At 43.1% G+C, this 14882-nt stretch overlaps 1 protein-coding gene across 3 annotated transcripts in view; it reads left to right on the forward strand.

Moving 5' to 3' along the window:
* The window catches only part of UNC80 (unc-80 homolog, NALCN channel complex subunit), a 130149-nt gene that overhangs the window by 21839 nt on the left and 93428 nt on the right, over window positions 1-14882 (forward strand). For 2 of the 3 annotated variants that reach the window (XM_074145021.1, XM_074145020.1), the window contains exons 9-16: window positions 2833-2967; window positions 3608-3830; window positions 5217-5357; window positions 7715-7983; window positions 8621-8989; window positions 9767-9913; window positions 11866-12013; window positions 13392-13540. In XM_074145021.1, the coding sequence (XP_074001122.1) occupies window positions 2833-2967; window positions 3608-3830; window positions 5217-5357; window positions 7715-7983; window positions 8621-8989; window positions 9767-9913; window positions 11866-12013; window positions 13392-13540 (1581 nt within the window). The remainder of the gene's footprint in view (window positions 1-2832; window positions 2968-3607; window positions 3831-5216; window positions 5358-7714; window positions 7984-8620; window positions 8990-9766; window positions 9914-11865; window positions 12014-13391; window positions 13541-14882) is intronic. The other variant, XM_074145022.1, reaches the window with a different exon arrangement.

A 14882-nucleotide genomic window follows, 5' to 3' on the forward strand; every position in this document is an offset into this window, starting at 1 on the left:
CCTCCAGAGGGCGAGGATTTGTCATTTCTTTCTATCAACACAAGGGGTTGTATGCTGAGACTTCACCAGCTCATCCAACACAGGGATATGGGTAAAGCCTGCTTTCTTTGTTCTAGATCTTCCTAATGCAATGCCATCAATTCAGGTTGATCAATAAGTTCTCAAAGATATCAGCACTCTGCGTTTCAGCAGGATAGATTTGAAGTGGCAGGCAGAAACTGATTAAAGACAAAACCAACTGCCTGCAAATCACATCAGGGACCAACAGATTTTTCTGGTAAATCCACATTCTTTCTATTGTTCTGCAGTTTAACAGGGTAACTTCCTGCATCTCCCTAAGCCTCAGCAAAACTCTCACACTTCTTGTTTTCAGGCTGCCTGAAATCACATTTCAAATACAAGCTTGGGCTAAAGGAGTTGGGTTGGAGAGAACATGAAAAACATCCTCCGTGTATTGCCTAGTAAACTGAACAGCAAAGCAGAAAAAGATTCAGTGCAGCACTCCTTGTTGCGTAGGAAAAGGGGTACTGGATGGAGCGTAAATAAAATCACTACTACCTTCCTCTAGAAAGTGGCTTTAGTCTAAGCATATTTCAGACCTGGCAACATGTGATAAATGAAAACTGCATTGCACCTGTATGCAGTGAATTCGGTATAAGGACAGGTGTAGGAAATGAAACCTTTGGAGGCTCACAAACCTCTACGGTCTTGCACGAACATTGCAGGGGCAAAGAGCCAAAGCTTAAATTAAGCATAAGATCAATGCAGCTGTAGTGCTCACTGCAATGCTAATACACAGCCAAGAGTCTCAAGTGTAATATCTTGTTGAGAGAAGTACTAATGAACTGGTAGCCATACAGTCATGCAGAAGGAAGGCAATAGAAAACAGAAACAACAAAATCTAGAGTAGCAGACCCAGAACTATTTTGCTTTCTTACCCATCTTGTGCATATCATAATTACCACATAGCCTACTGCACAGAATAGCCACGTTTTTAATCAGTCTCCAACAGGAGTGCTAGGTTGATTCATCAAAATACGTCCTATACCACACTATACACTTAAGGTGATTCTGTAATTTGGTTTGCTTGATACCTGCCCAAAGTGGATTTCAGAACTGGGACTGTATCTTTCTGTGTGTTCATATGGCTTGTATCACAGTAGGCCCTGATCCTCACTCTGTCTATTTGGTGACCGTAAGCCACCTAATAAAATACTGATTCAGTAACTAAAGGACAAAGATAATCAATCTAAAATAAATTCATACGATGTTTTCCAGCCAGAAGAGGGCAGAGAGCTGTAAAAGCTAAGAACCAAGACATAAGAAGTACTTGCTGGCCTCACTGTTGAAAGCACCTTGGGTTGAATCCTGCTTTGCTGTCTATTGGGTTTTACAGATGACTCCTCTCCCAAATTTTTAGTCATATATGCAAAATGGTTTAGAAACATACCTTGACTGAATAAGATTGAGAACAGCTATGAAGAGGAATCTTTCTGTTGTGTGTCTCCTTCATTCTTGTGTTGATAAAATTAATGGAAGGATTCAAGGATAGTCTGATTAGTCTGAAAAGTCTCTGAAGAATGTGTGGTCTCCACTAGCCCAGGACTGAAACACGGCACCTGGTGCTTAAGACTTCAGCTGTAAAGACTGTCACCGACTTCTGCTGGACCTTCGTGTGTATAAAACTGCATACTTGTGTATTGGAGAGCTCACAATACACAATCTGGCTAGCCAGAATCTAAATCTCCTAAACCACAGAAGTCTCTTAATCTATCATTGGCATATCTGGATTGAAGGCAAAAAGGTGTTTTAACACAACCCAGTTGTTTAGCATGAGCTTTCTTGGGGGGGAGTGAGGTTAAAGAGCATCTCCATTGGAAACAAGCTGATATTTAGGCAGAAGAAAATTATCCTGAGGGAATTTGGTCAGGTCAGCTGCACAAACACCTCATGAAAAGTCGCATCAGATCTTTAATGAGAACAGATGGCCAGGAGCTGAGCTTATGCCACCTTTTGTAGCAAAGCCTTTCTTTACAGTAGTCAGCTGTAATGTGTGTGGCTCAGTGCAGAAGGGGGGTAGAGTGCCCTCTACTGAACTGTCAGTAAATTAGCCTCAAGGTTTTCACTGTCATGGGACATTCTGTGCTATAGCTATAGGAGCTTTCACAAATATAAACTGTGATGAGAACTATGATGGATCTTGGAGCACTGTTATGACAAGTGAAGGATGCTTACTGACATAGAAGTCTTAGGTTTCTTTAGTGCATAAATAATTTTTTTACAAATCAAGTCTCTTGAAGGGACAGTGCTGCTTATTGCAGTTCAGTTCCAAAATACATGTTTAAGGCCAAGTGTTATTAAGGGCATATTCTCTTAGACCTTAAATAAAAAGCTTCAAAAAAGCTAGCCGTTGTGATTGCTCATAAATGTAAATCAAGGCCTCAAGAAGATCATCAGCTACCCAGAGTCATACCTGGGATCAGAATCAGAGTAGAAGAGAACATGAGTCTTCCGTGCCACTAGACCACACTGACAGCAACGCCTGAGGCTTTCTGTGGCAGTGCAATGTGCTGTGTTTTTTTTCTGTGGTGACAGAAATGTTAGACAAGGTCAATAATTATGGGAGTTTCAAAATTTTGTTTGGTTTTTGTTTGTTTGTTTTTCTTTAAATGTGCGAATAGTGTTTTGTGGAATTAATTGAAGGTCCTTTTCCTCTACAGTTCTCCTATGACAGCTCTTGGAAGTAGCTCCTTTGTTTGCTTTTTTTTTTTTTTTTAAGCTGATTATCCTCTATTTCTCCTTGTGCTTATTGTCTTCTTTTGGGAACTGCAGGATCTTACAATGAAATGTAATGAGGAAGAAAAATCACTAAGCACAGAGGCATTTTCCAAGGTTTCACTCACCAACTTGCGTAGACCAGCAGTTCCAGATCTCTCCACAGACTTGGGGATGAACATCTTCAAAAAGGTGAGTGGAATAAAATTGTGCTTTAATTTACCTTTGATTCAGCACTTCAATGTCCTGCTAAGTAGCAGCTGAAAGTCTGCTTGGGCTATACGTTCATGCCATATGTAAGATTGACATCTCTCTTCGTTGGAAGTGACTCTGTGTGTTATTACATATGTTTTTTATATGCGTATCCCAAACACAATACTGAAATCTTTATACAAATAACCGTCCTGCTGAAACTGCATGAGGGGAGGGTGCTCAAACAGTGCTGATTTTTAAGTGCTTCTGCTCACTGCAGTTCTAGCTAATTTGGTGAGTTTTTCTGATGTTTTTACCTCATGAAGAGGTAAAAATCCAAGTACCATCCGAGATACTTAGCACAGTTCTGTGGATTCTGAGTCTAGCTCAAGGTCTGAGAATGTCATAAAATTATACAAGGGCATCCATACCAGACTCGTGCAAGACTGGATTTCTTTAAATACTCAAACGGTCACCGAGTGCAGATAGTTGCTGTCAGGGTAAATGGCCAAGATAAAAAGCTCAGAGTGGAAGGTTGCACTTAGGCCACACATCTGTGTTATCTTTTTCCCTCAAATGGTAGTTTGCCTTGCTTCAAAGCCTCTACCAGCTCTCGTATTTGCTCCTCTTCCTCCTGCAGTTTAAGAGCCGCAAAGAGGACAGGGAACGTGAGCGCAAAGGGTCAATTCCTTTCCACCACACTGGGAAGAAGCGGCAACGAAGGATGGGTGTGCCCTTCCTCCTCCATGAGGATCATTTGGATGTCTCGCCCACTCGCAGCACTTTCTCCTTCGGCAGTTTCTCTGGAATAGGAGAGGACCGGCGTGGCATTGAGAGAGGGGGATGGCAAACCACCATATTAGGTGAGATATTGCTATCTCTGGCCCAGGTTCCGTGTCATTCCTGTTCTGAACATTCAGGGAGCAACAGAGGCTCTTTATTTCTTCATCCATCCTATTGCTTATCTTATGTCCTTGGCTCTGTTTGCAGCATTACACTCCTGTTTGTAGAAGTGGCAACTATGCTGACTGCTGACAGCAGACCTTGAATGACTTATGCTTTAGTTCACTTTTTGTCTGGAAACTACCATCTTTACTGGAATAATAGCTCCTATAGCAACCTGTAGTCACGTCTGTACCACTTCAACACACTTTCCCTGAGTGGTAGCAAGCATTGCACAACTGCACCTTAAAATAGGTGCAAGGAATGGTTGCATCTTCTTCTTTTAAAGAGAAATCTCCAGAGAGGCAGCAACATGGTCATTAGGAGTATGGCAAAAAACATTCACAGTCTTCCTCAAGTGGATACAAGATAAATAGAGTGTTGTGTCAGATAGTGAGGCTTACACTGTCTTGATATTGCAAAGATACAGTGTTTAAATCTCAATATTGGCTCCTTCAAGCATCCAGGTTCACTGAACAGCATCTAGGCATTGTGTCTCTTTCACAAACTTACTCCTAATGTCATAGATTTTTGTCCTGGCTCCCTTTCTTGGAGATGATAGGCAGAAAAATGATTGCTTAAGGCTATGCCAGGGTCTTCTTGCTTTCACTGGCTTAGATGGCATCATTTGGTAAGCTCTCCATTGTAAACATGTCCCTCTTTGGAACACAGGACATGAGCGTAACCAGTGAATTCTTAGAAGATTCACATGTGTTTTGTCAATGGTTAATACACAAACACTCCAGATTTCTACAAGAATAGCAAACAGTATCCAAATCCTCTTTCTCATATCTTCAGTAGCTTGAGAAGTTTGTTAAATTTTGATCTCAGGGGCTCCAGATACTTGTCCTGGCTTAACCTATAGTTCTTTCATTCTGATAATCTTGGCAAAATCATATATTTCAGACCTGATAGTCAACAGATCCTTTGCTTTAGCACTCCCCATCCTAATATACCTATTTATTTTGGAGTAGGGGAGAAAAAAACAAATTCCTATAACTTACCCCAAAGGCAGTTTTTCAGTGCTGATCAGTCTTATTTTCCTGAAGCTGGAGGGTGACAATTCAGGTGTCAACTGAATCAGTATGTGCTGAGGGGAAGACCCTTGCAGAGAGTTTGTACATTCTGTCTTTATGTCAATGAACCTTTGCGAGATATCCCACTATAATGTTTGGTTCTGCTTCACAGGGTCCTGGAAGGCCTTGACTTTTACTAATTCCAGTCCTTCAATTTCTAACCTCAGTTAATGTCTTTTGCCTCCAAGCACCCCTCATAAACTAAATATCCATTTCTTGTCGTCTCCCTAGGAAAGTTTACCAGACGGGGGAGCTCTGACACGGCAACGGAGATGGAGAGCCTGAGCGCTAGGCATTCACACTCTCATCACACGCTGGTCTCTGATCTGCCGGACCACTCAAACAGCCATGGAGAAAACACAGTCAAAGAAGGTAAATTTCACACATCAGGAAAGAAACGTTTCACTCCAAAAAGCTGCGGAACTGTTACTGCTTTCATTGATGAGTATATGACTAATCGTTTTTTCCTTTTTTTTTTTCCCCTCCCACATCTCTTGAGGGTTTTTTTTGTTCTGTGTAGGAAAACGTTCCAAACCTTTCATGTTTATGTGGTGCAGTTTGTCAAAAAAATTGGCAGCCATCAGCAGGGAGAAGGCAGAGCTTGGGTTTTTTTCTCCTTACCATAGAAGTTTGGGCAGAAACTTGGTATTATTAACTTTAGTGTTTTCATGGGGAATCATCTGATATTTAATGCCCCTTCACAGTCCCCAGCTTCTGGCTTGTGCTCAGAATCACAGTTTTTTCTTAATTCCCCTCACTTCAAATAGAAGCCTGCATTTAAAATTTACTTGATGCGACAGATGGGATCCATCTGTCTTGGAGTCCTCTGCAGAAATAGCAATGACAGTGTGACCACAATGGGAGACCCTCTGGTGGGATGAAGTCTGCTCCAGAAGGAGGAGTCTTTCTATTGGCAGGGCAACACTACCTTTATCAAACAATGTTAGCCAAGCAGAGGAAAGCTCTCTTCTGTCAGCAGGGCTCTCTGCACTAGAGCACTGTGCTGGCTCTGCCTGACCACAGTGAATTTGTTTACTCCCTCATGCATAGTGCTACTGGCAAAACATGGTCACAGAGATTGGGCCTTACTTGTGGCAAGTGCAACCTTAAACCTTGATGAGGGGGAACAGGATATCACACACCCCGTGGAGCAGGGCACAGTCTGTCTCTGCACAAGCTGTCAGGCAGCTTACCTAGGAGGCTATAGATTCACTCATGTGATACGTGCTGTAGCCGTGGAGTTCTCAAAGATCCATGGATGTAAATGAAGTCTTTAGTCTTCCTTCCCCGCTTCTATGGGTCCCATCCAGCAGTCAGCCCTGTCAGTGACAATGAAATAAAGATACAACACAGGAAAAGTTACTTTATGTAGGGTTTGGATATGGATTTTTGTTACCCATTTCAAAACAAAGTAAAACCTTAGTGAAACAAAAAATAGCTACGCTTGGATAATCATCAGGAACAAAATTTCCTAATTGTTATCTTCACCATGCAAATTTCAGTGAAAGCCATTAAAAAGTCAGACTTGCTAGCAAGTGATCCTGTGATTACAGGCGGCTAATTCCTGCCCTGATCATTGACCAAATTGTAGCCTAGTTCAAGGTATTATTACCGCCTTTAGAAAATTTCTCCTATTAAGTAGCGCTACTTCAGTGCTGGCAGGGCTTCATAGGCTATGAGGAAACGGAGTCACCACTCCAGCAAGTTATTTGTGTGATACAACCAGTCTATCACTGAGTCAGTGCTTGCAGATTCTTATTAGATGTATGTTATTTCATTAATTAGAACACATTAAACAGCCTTAGGTAGAGATTCTTTATTCTTCCATAGCCCTGTTACTGTACTGTCCAACAGAAGGTGGTTGAATCAACACTGTGGGACGCATAAGGTCTTTCTACACTACGGGGTGTATAAACCTACTTACAAAGCACTAAGTGTGGGAAATCATGAACATCGTGTCCTGGAGTTCAGCATGAGTTGTAAAAACGTGGTGAATCCTTGGTAAAAATTGGCCTTTGTAGCCAAAATGCTGTTGCTCCCTGAGCTAACCAATTTAAAGTTAAGCTTGGCTATGTCATGAGGTCCCTCCTCTGAGCACTGGTGAACTTAGACACCACATTGCCTTTCTCATCATTCAGCTTTGTATTTTGGAGATGGTTTAGCCTGTCACAGGACTGTTAGGAACATACTGCTTCATTTTTTTTCAACTGGTGTGATGAAATATTTCAAACTGGTGTGACTTAGAAAGCTGTTCCAAATTGGTGCTGCTGTTACCCTGCCTTCACTCCTGCATCTAGCTGCTCTTCCCTCTTCCATCTAGCTGCACCTTCCTCTTTCCCTTGCAGGGGCAGTGCTGTTTTTAAGAACAGGGACTGGACCAATACAGGGGAAGCTTGCCAAAATTTAATCCCACTTTTGGATTAGATTTAGGCTGGCTGAGGTCCCTGATCTACTTACCTGCCCAGTTGACTGAGATCAACTTAAGCTGCCATGGAACTGTACTTGTAGAGCAAGCTTGGCGTTTTTCTAATTTACACAGGCTTAAAGAAAGAAATGAATTTATGCTTTCATCCCTGTACCTGTTACAGGAACTAGTAATCCATTCTCGTCTTTCATCATTACAAGCTGCATTCAGAGCTGCTCCCTTCATGTAAACAACCACAGCCTCAGTTTGCCATTTCATAACTCTAGAGATGGAAATTTACAGGTAGCCATTTTCCTCCCTGCAGTGCGGTCCCAGATCTCCACCATCACTGTGGCTACCTTCAACACTACTCTGGCCTCATTCAATGTGGGCTACGCTGATTTCTTCAGTGAGCACATGAGGAAGCTTTGCAACCAGGTGCCTATCCCCGAGATGCCCCATGAGCCACTCGCATGCGCCAACCTCCCACGGAGCCTGACAGATTCCTGCATCAATTACAGTTGCTTGGAGGATACGGATCATATTGATGGAACCAACAACTTTGTCCACAAGAACGGCATGCTGGATCTCTCGGTAATTGGCAAGGAATGAGGAAAGCCAGGTCCCTCTTCTGTCAATATAGCTGTACCATTGAGATCAGGGGTTTGATGGGCTTTTCCTCCACCTCTTTATATGACTTCTCTCAGCAGTACATAAAGGTCAGTCAGATACATTTGTGCATATCGTAAAAGTCTCCTCTGAGATACTGCAACTCCTCTTACTCCTTGCAAGGAGTGCATGTGCATGTGGAATGCACACATCAAATCTTAAGCGATATGATTTAATGGCTGTGTTCCTGGGGCATGCACCAAGTTCCCTATAAAATAGTATAAAACTGAATAGCACCTTTCTTCTAATGGCACCTTAAAACTCACCTTTTCTGCATTCCTCTTAATGACTTGACAGCTCCTGGTGCACTTGAAGCGGTGTTCTCAGGCTCACAGATGTCATCTCATGGTTTCCTTTTCTGCCTGACTGTGCCCAGCCTGTGGTTTCTTGTCTTACACCTAGATTGTAGGCTCTTGGGGTTGAGGATTGTGTGTACGTCATTCTGAGTTTGTACTGTGCCTGCTGTAATGAGTCTCTGGTCTGTGACTAGAATTTCCAGGCACTAAATAGTACTAGGAGAGAAAACAACTCCGACTTTAAATTTGATGTTTGAATCTCCCAGGTGGTCCTGAAGGCTGTTTACTTGGTCCTGAACCATGACATCAGTTCCCGGATTTGCGATGTGGCACTGAACATTGTGGAGTGCTTACTTCAGCTTGGTGTGGTGCCCTGTGTAGAGAAGGTTCGGAGGAAGAGTGAGAACAAAGAAAATGAGGCCCCTGAAAAGAGACCAAGTGAAGGATCCTTCCAGCTCAAAGGGGCTGCTTCTGGTGGTTCAGCTTGTGGATTTGGGCCTCCTCCAGTAAGTGGAGCTGGAGATGGAGGAGAAGAAGGAGGTGGTGGAAGTGGTGGAGGAGGTGGAGGTGGAAGTGATGGAGGTGGTGGAGGAGGAGGGGGGCCATATGAGAAGAATGACAAGAAACAAGAAAAGGTTTGTCTTGCTTCCCTTTATACAATTCCTGCATGTAGTGTAAGATCTGTTAAGAATGAATATGCATGTATATGCAGCTGCCCTTCTGTTTTCCCTCTTTTTTTTTTTTTGCACCACAATCAGAAATTAATTTATTTTGTTCTGGTGCTCACTTGGGGTTCCACCGAAGAAACACGAGAATTCAAGCACTGTGCCTACTCCAGTAAAACAGCCAAGTTTTTGAACCTTGCATGGACATTTTCAGTATCTTGTTGAAGTGCCTGAAACCCTCAATCACAATGATATTTTTTTTCAGGTTTATTATTCATAGCTTATAGGGAAAAACAGTATCCAGTGTGTAAGCAGAGTTTGTTTTCTTTGGTGGCCAGAAATCATAAATTTTTCAGTATTGCTGTGAGAATTGGCCAAGGGATGGTGTTGCTGACCTCCAAAGTTGCAACTCATAGTACCATAATGCCTAAGACATTTTATAAAGATGCTTGTTTTTCTGCTCAAGCAGGCTAGCTCTCTTTTTTTAGAGGGATTTTTTGAAGTGCTGCATGGTATTCATGGCAGCATGTAGGGGGCTTCACATTTATAGCATGACTTTTTGAGGGGAGATGAAAGGGAGAGGGCCGGTCCCTAAACTTGAAAAATAATTGGAGTAAAGATCTCAAGAATAACAACTCAGTAATGGAGTGTCCGAGAGGAGAAATGGCCAGCAATTTGTTAAAATGCTAGCAAAATGCCAGTAGTTGTACCAGGGTTTCACACCATCTTTCCCTCTGTGACTTTCAGGATGAAGGCCCATCTGTTAGCACCCATAGGCTGGCACTCACAATGCTGATTAAAATTGTGAAGTCCCTGGGTTGTGCCTATGGTTGTGGAGAAGGACACCGAGGGCTCTCTGGAGATCGCCTGAGACACCAGGTATTCCGGGAGAATGTAAGAGAACTAAAGCTCATTAAAGCGTCCCCCTTGTACTTTTGACATCAGCTGCTGAGATTGCTGTCTGCCCCCTCTGTAGCTTTCTCTGTATTGGCAGTAAATGTGTTGCTCTTTGCCCCAGCTCACAGACTGTGTTGCAGCCCAGCCATAGCAGATTTTCAGCTATCATGTTACCTTCCAGCCCCTGGGGCTTGCTAAGAGAGCACCTGAGTCCCAGGGTGCTTCTGAGCACCCCAGTGGATAAGTTGTCTGGGAAGGGACAAATACATGGGTGCAAATCCCCTGTGTGAGCTGGTGTAAGTAATTTTTCACCTTGACAGTACCCCAACAGAGTACGCTATTTACAAGAGGTGCAACTATCTTGAATATGTCTGAATCCAGAAGTCTAAGGTGTATTTACGTTCACCTTTCCTAATGGTGATTATGACTGGTTGGTGCTGGGCTGCTCCATCAGCTCTTGATAGTTGGAGTGCACTGTGCTTGCAGGCATGTTAGTGTGCTGCAAAGAAGTAGAAGACTCATGCCCTGTTGAAGGGGCAGGGTGGATGGTTACTGTTGATTCCTTACATTTTTGGTTCTGCCCAAGATGAAGTGATGGAAAGTGCTCAGGATGTAGCCCAGACATCTGACAATCCAGAAGAGTTTGACTTCCTGAGATCAGTTCAATGCCTGTCAAACGGGAGCTTTTCAAAGGCTTTCTCCAGCACGTGCCTACTCCTCGCCTTATGCACTTGCAGCAGGGAGCATTTTTGATGACTGTAACAAGAATTTACACTGTGCCCACACATGGTGTGGGTGGGAGCCAGGTGCTTCTCCATGGCTTTGGTTAGCCTGAGCCACTCCAACAGAGCTATAATTTGGTTCTGGGATCTGGGCTAGATGGCTCAGAGGCGGGTTGGCTGCCTCGGTATTGTGCAGCGTTCTTCTGTTAGCTAGAGGGTACTGAGGAGACCGCAGCAGTTGCATTAGTTTTGGACACAGTGGGACAAGATGGATTAAGAGTCTCCCAGTGATAACAGTAGAAAGGTTCTACACAAAGCACTGGTTGAAAATATACCATATTCATCAAATGTCGGTTAGGCTTTTACATTGTGTTGGAGCTGAGCCAGCAAAACACGTAGGCCTATGCATAAAGGAATAGCTCTCTTGGAGCCAAGGTTCTTACCAGACTCATTGAATTGAGGTCTTTATGGAAAGAAATTTTCCTACACATCTAAGTCTGCTGCATTTCCTGTCCGTTTGTCTGGCCAAACTGCTTTGCATGCACCATTTGTGTTGACTGCATGGACAATCACATGTCTGAGTTTACTGGAAAGTTAAGCACACTATTGTAGGTAGCAAGAGAGTTCATGTTTCCCATATAGCTGATAACTCAGATTCTCAAATTCCAGCTTGCATGGGGTCTCAGTAGGATGGATGCTTTTGTGATAAGAAGTTGACAATTAATAGCTTTTAAATAAAAGCTAATGTTTTGCATGATATAAATTGGTCACTGGGTACGGGTGCATCAAATGGGTTGGGCCTGAGCCAGAGGCAAAAAATCAGGTGCTTGAGGCTAAGAACCTGTTTGACCAAGGCAGTAAGCCTTGGCTGAGGTGGTACATTCCTACCTCATTCATATTCAGTGAGACTTTACCTTGGGGTTGGGGAGAGGAGTAGAGGCTTGAGACATGGGTGGCAGTGACTTCACCACCACCTTGCAACAGTGGCACCCGTACTGGTGCCTCGTCGGTGCCTTTAGCACTGTCTCCTTGTGCTGAACTTCTTGTTTGCTTCAGAGGCAAACCTGTCTACTGTTACAAGACCAGAACCTTCTGGCTCCTAGGGGAGGTTACTTTAGACAGCACAGCAGAGCACTGTCTAAGCAAGAGTGAGAAAATACCCTGCTTCTATTAGCAAAACTCAAACATGTACTTTGATGTGATGTGATTTGGTGGCTATCGTTGCAGGCTCAGAACTGCCTCACAAAGTTGTACAAACTGGATAAGATGCAGTTCCGGCAGACTATGAGGGATTATGTGAACAGAGATTCTCTCAATAATGTGGTGGATTTCCTGCATGCTTTACTGGGATTCTGCATGGAGCCAGTCACTGACAGTAAGTATAACTGTCATCAGAAACTCTCACTTGAATATTCCTGAATTGTACCATCAGAAAGAAGCCACGCCTTTTTCTTTTCCTTTAAAAAAGAAAAAAATTGTGAATTGCTGTCTTCAGAATATGCAGACTGTATCCTCAGTCAGGGGAGTTGGAAAACAAGGAATTTGTTCACTACTTCCCATTGTCAGGCAGGTGTTCAGCCATCTCCAGGAAAGCAGGGCTCCATCACACATAACAGTTACTTGGGAAGACAAATGCCGTAACTCCAAATGTCCCTCCCTTCCTCCTTCTTCCCCCAGCTTTATACGATGAGCATGACGTCATATGGTATGGATTATCCCTTTGGTCAGTTGGGATCGGCTGTCCCAGCTGTGTCTCCTCCCAACTTCTTGTGCACCCCCGCCCTACTCGCTGGCAGGGGGGCTGTGTGAGGAGCAGAAAAGGCCTTGACTGCTTAGCAGCAACCAAAACCAACAGTGTGCTGCCAACGCTATTCTCATCCCAAATCCAAAACACAGCACTACACCAGCTGCTAGAAAGAAAAGTCAGCCCCATCCCAGCCGAAACCACGACACAGGTGCTGTTAGAATGACCAAACATATATGCTTGGTCACTGCATGCAAGAACAGTTAGAAATGATTGTTCACAGAGTGAGAATCGCTGCTCTGAAGCACTCAGGGAGTCCGACTAGTCTATTAGACTACTTCTGATCTCAGGCATTTCAGAGAAGGCATCAAAAAATTGTGTCGCAGACTTTTGTAAAGAAGCTGCCCATAAGAAGTTTTCCCAAGCATTCATCAATTATTGACTGGCTCGTGCTTTGAAGCATGGCAGCTCATGCAGCTTTTGAAAGTCTTTACTCTCACCTAATGAAACTGGAATGTTTCTTGTTATTCATATAAATGTATAATTCTTCTTTGACTCAGATTCTGAGAGCTTGGTCTCCTTGTGCACCTTGCAAGAACAGCATTCCTGTAGTTCAGAAGATTTTCTTTTCATGACTGTTGTCACTTTTCAGCTTAATCAAACATCTCTTGTCCTTTAGAACAGTTTAGAAAAAGCTGGAGGTATTGTTAAATTTTACGCCTTATTCTGTACATCTGTAAATGAGAGATATGGATAAAAGGAAGTCAGAGTGGTCCTGATCTTTTCAGTCCTTTTTCATATTACAAATCTTTCTGGAAAGATTTTAGCCTTCTCATTTATTTTACCGTTCTCTATTTTTGTGGGGTGGGATTGTGAAAACTGAGCATAGGATATTAGGTGGGACTTGCCCTTGTCTCGTGTGTCTGAATCCTTTTTACTTGTGTCTTTAAGCCTTTTTTTTTTAAAATTGTTCCTAACAAGGGGGCTTGCTTGTACTTCAATTTCACAGACAAGGCTGGATTTGGGAATAACTTCACCACAGTGGACAACAAGTCTACAGCCCAGAGTGTAGAAGGGATTATTGTGAGTGCCATGTTCAAGTCGTTGATCACTCGCTGTGCTTCCACTACACATGAGCTGCACAGCCCGGAAAACCTGGTAAGCACTTGATTTGTTGTTAACAAAGTTACTTTTTCACTTAGGTGTCACCAGTGAGGCTTTGCAGTGAAGAATTCGGTTTAGCCAAATCCCAGGAGCATAGCAAGCTATTCAGTCACACTTGAAACATGATGTAAATGTGATGCCTTCCTGTCATGCCTGCCCTGGGTCTTGGGCACTTAGCCATCATAAAAGTTGTGCACTCTGAATTGCATTTTCCTCTCTGTTCAAGCAGCATCTGTGGGGGTTTTTTTCCAAATGGATTAGTGGCATAGTCTGCAGAGAGGGATTAATGATCAAGACCACAGCCAGAATAAGTCAACTTTCAGCAAAGTGAAAGCCAGTTTACTTGGTTAAGGACATGGCCCACCAGTGGCAGAGTATGCGAGTTACTGAATAGCAATTTGGTAGGTCTTCCCAAGGTTTAGACAAATGTTCGATTTGCCAAACACCTGGAGGAAAGTAAGGTGCTGCTGGTTGCTGCCTATGTGCTATCTCTCCAGAGCAGTCAGTCGAATGGGTGACATGAACTCTCTTCCAAATTGGTGCAGAATCTAGCAGCTAATCTCAAACCACCTCTTTCATTATCAGAAGTTAGGATTTTTCATGGAAGCAACCAAGAAGCACTCTTGTGCTCTAGCTCTACAGCAGACTGTAAAGGCATTAAAGTCCAGCTAAAGGAATAGTAATCATCTGTGAGGGGAAGGGAAAGGGAGAAGGAAAACACAGTAACATCTTAAACCAGCAGGGTAGTCTGCCTATGTCCAAGTCCTCTTGTTCTTATGGATAGTCCTCCTTTGGAATGTTTCTCAGCAGAGATTAAGTGGTGGATGCAGAAAAACATGCGCCTTTGTTGGACCTAGATTAGAATCACCAAGTGTAAATTTTCCTTGCAAACTGGATGTCCTTCTGGGCCCTATTTTAGCTAGTGTGCAAGGTGAAACTTACCTTTAAGCACAGCACCATTAAGTGTGTCTATATGAAGAACATAGTACGCAGAATATACGTGAGGATTTCCTGTTGTTGCATCACTTTTTAAAGTCAATCTTGTGTTCAATATCTTATGAATAAGAGCCTTAATCAGTATACAGATCCAAGTATTTGTTTGTTTGTGGGCGTTTTCTTGGAAGCTGGTTGTGCTGGGAATTTTTGGAATAATCCAAGATCTTTCAGAAAAGTTCACAGATCAAAAATCGGGTCCTGTAAAATTGTTCCCTCCATCCCCTTGCTCTCAGATATAGAGGTGATTTGTCACATCACAGATGTGTATGAATGTTCAGAACTAAAAAGAGCCTTGAGTGTAGGAGTAGGTTGGCGAATAAGTGAGTCATTCCGCTCTCTT

Source organism: Numenius arquata, chromosome 3 (genome assembly GCF_964106895.1).
Source record: "Numenius arquata chromosome 3, bNumArq3.hap1.1, whole genome shotgun sequence".
In the NCBI taxonomy this organism is placed as follows: Eukaryota; Metazoa; Chordata; class Aves; order Charadriiformes; family Scolopacidae; genus Numenius; species Numenius arquata.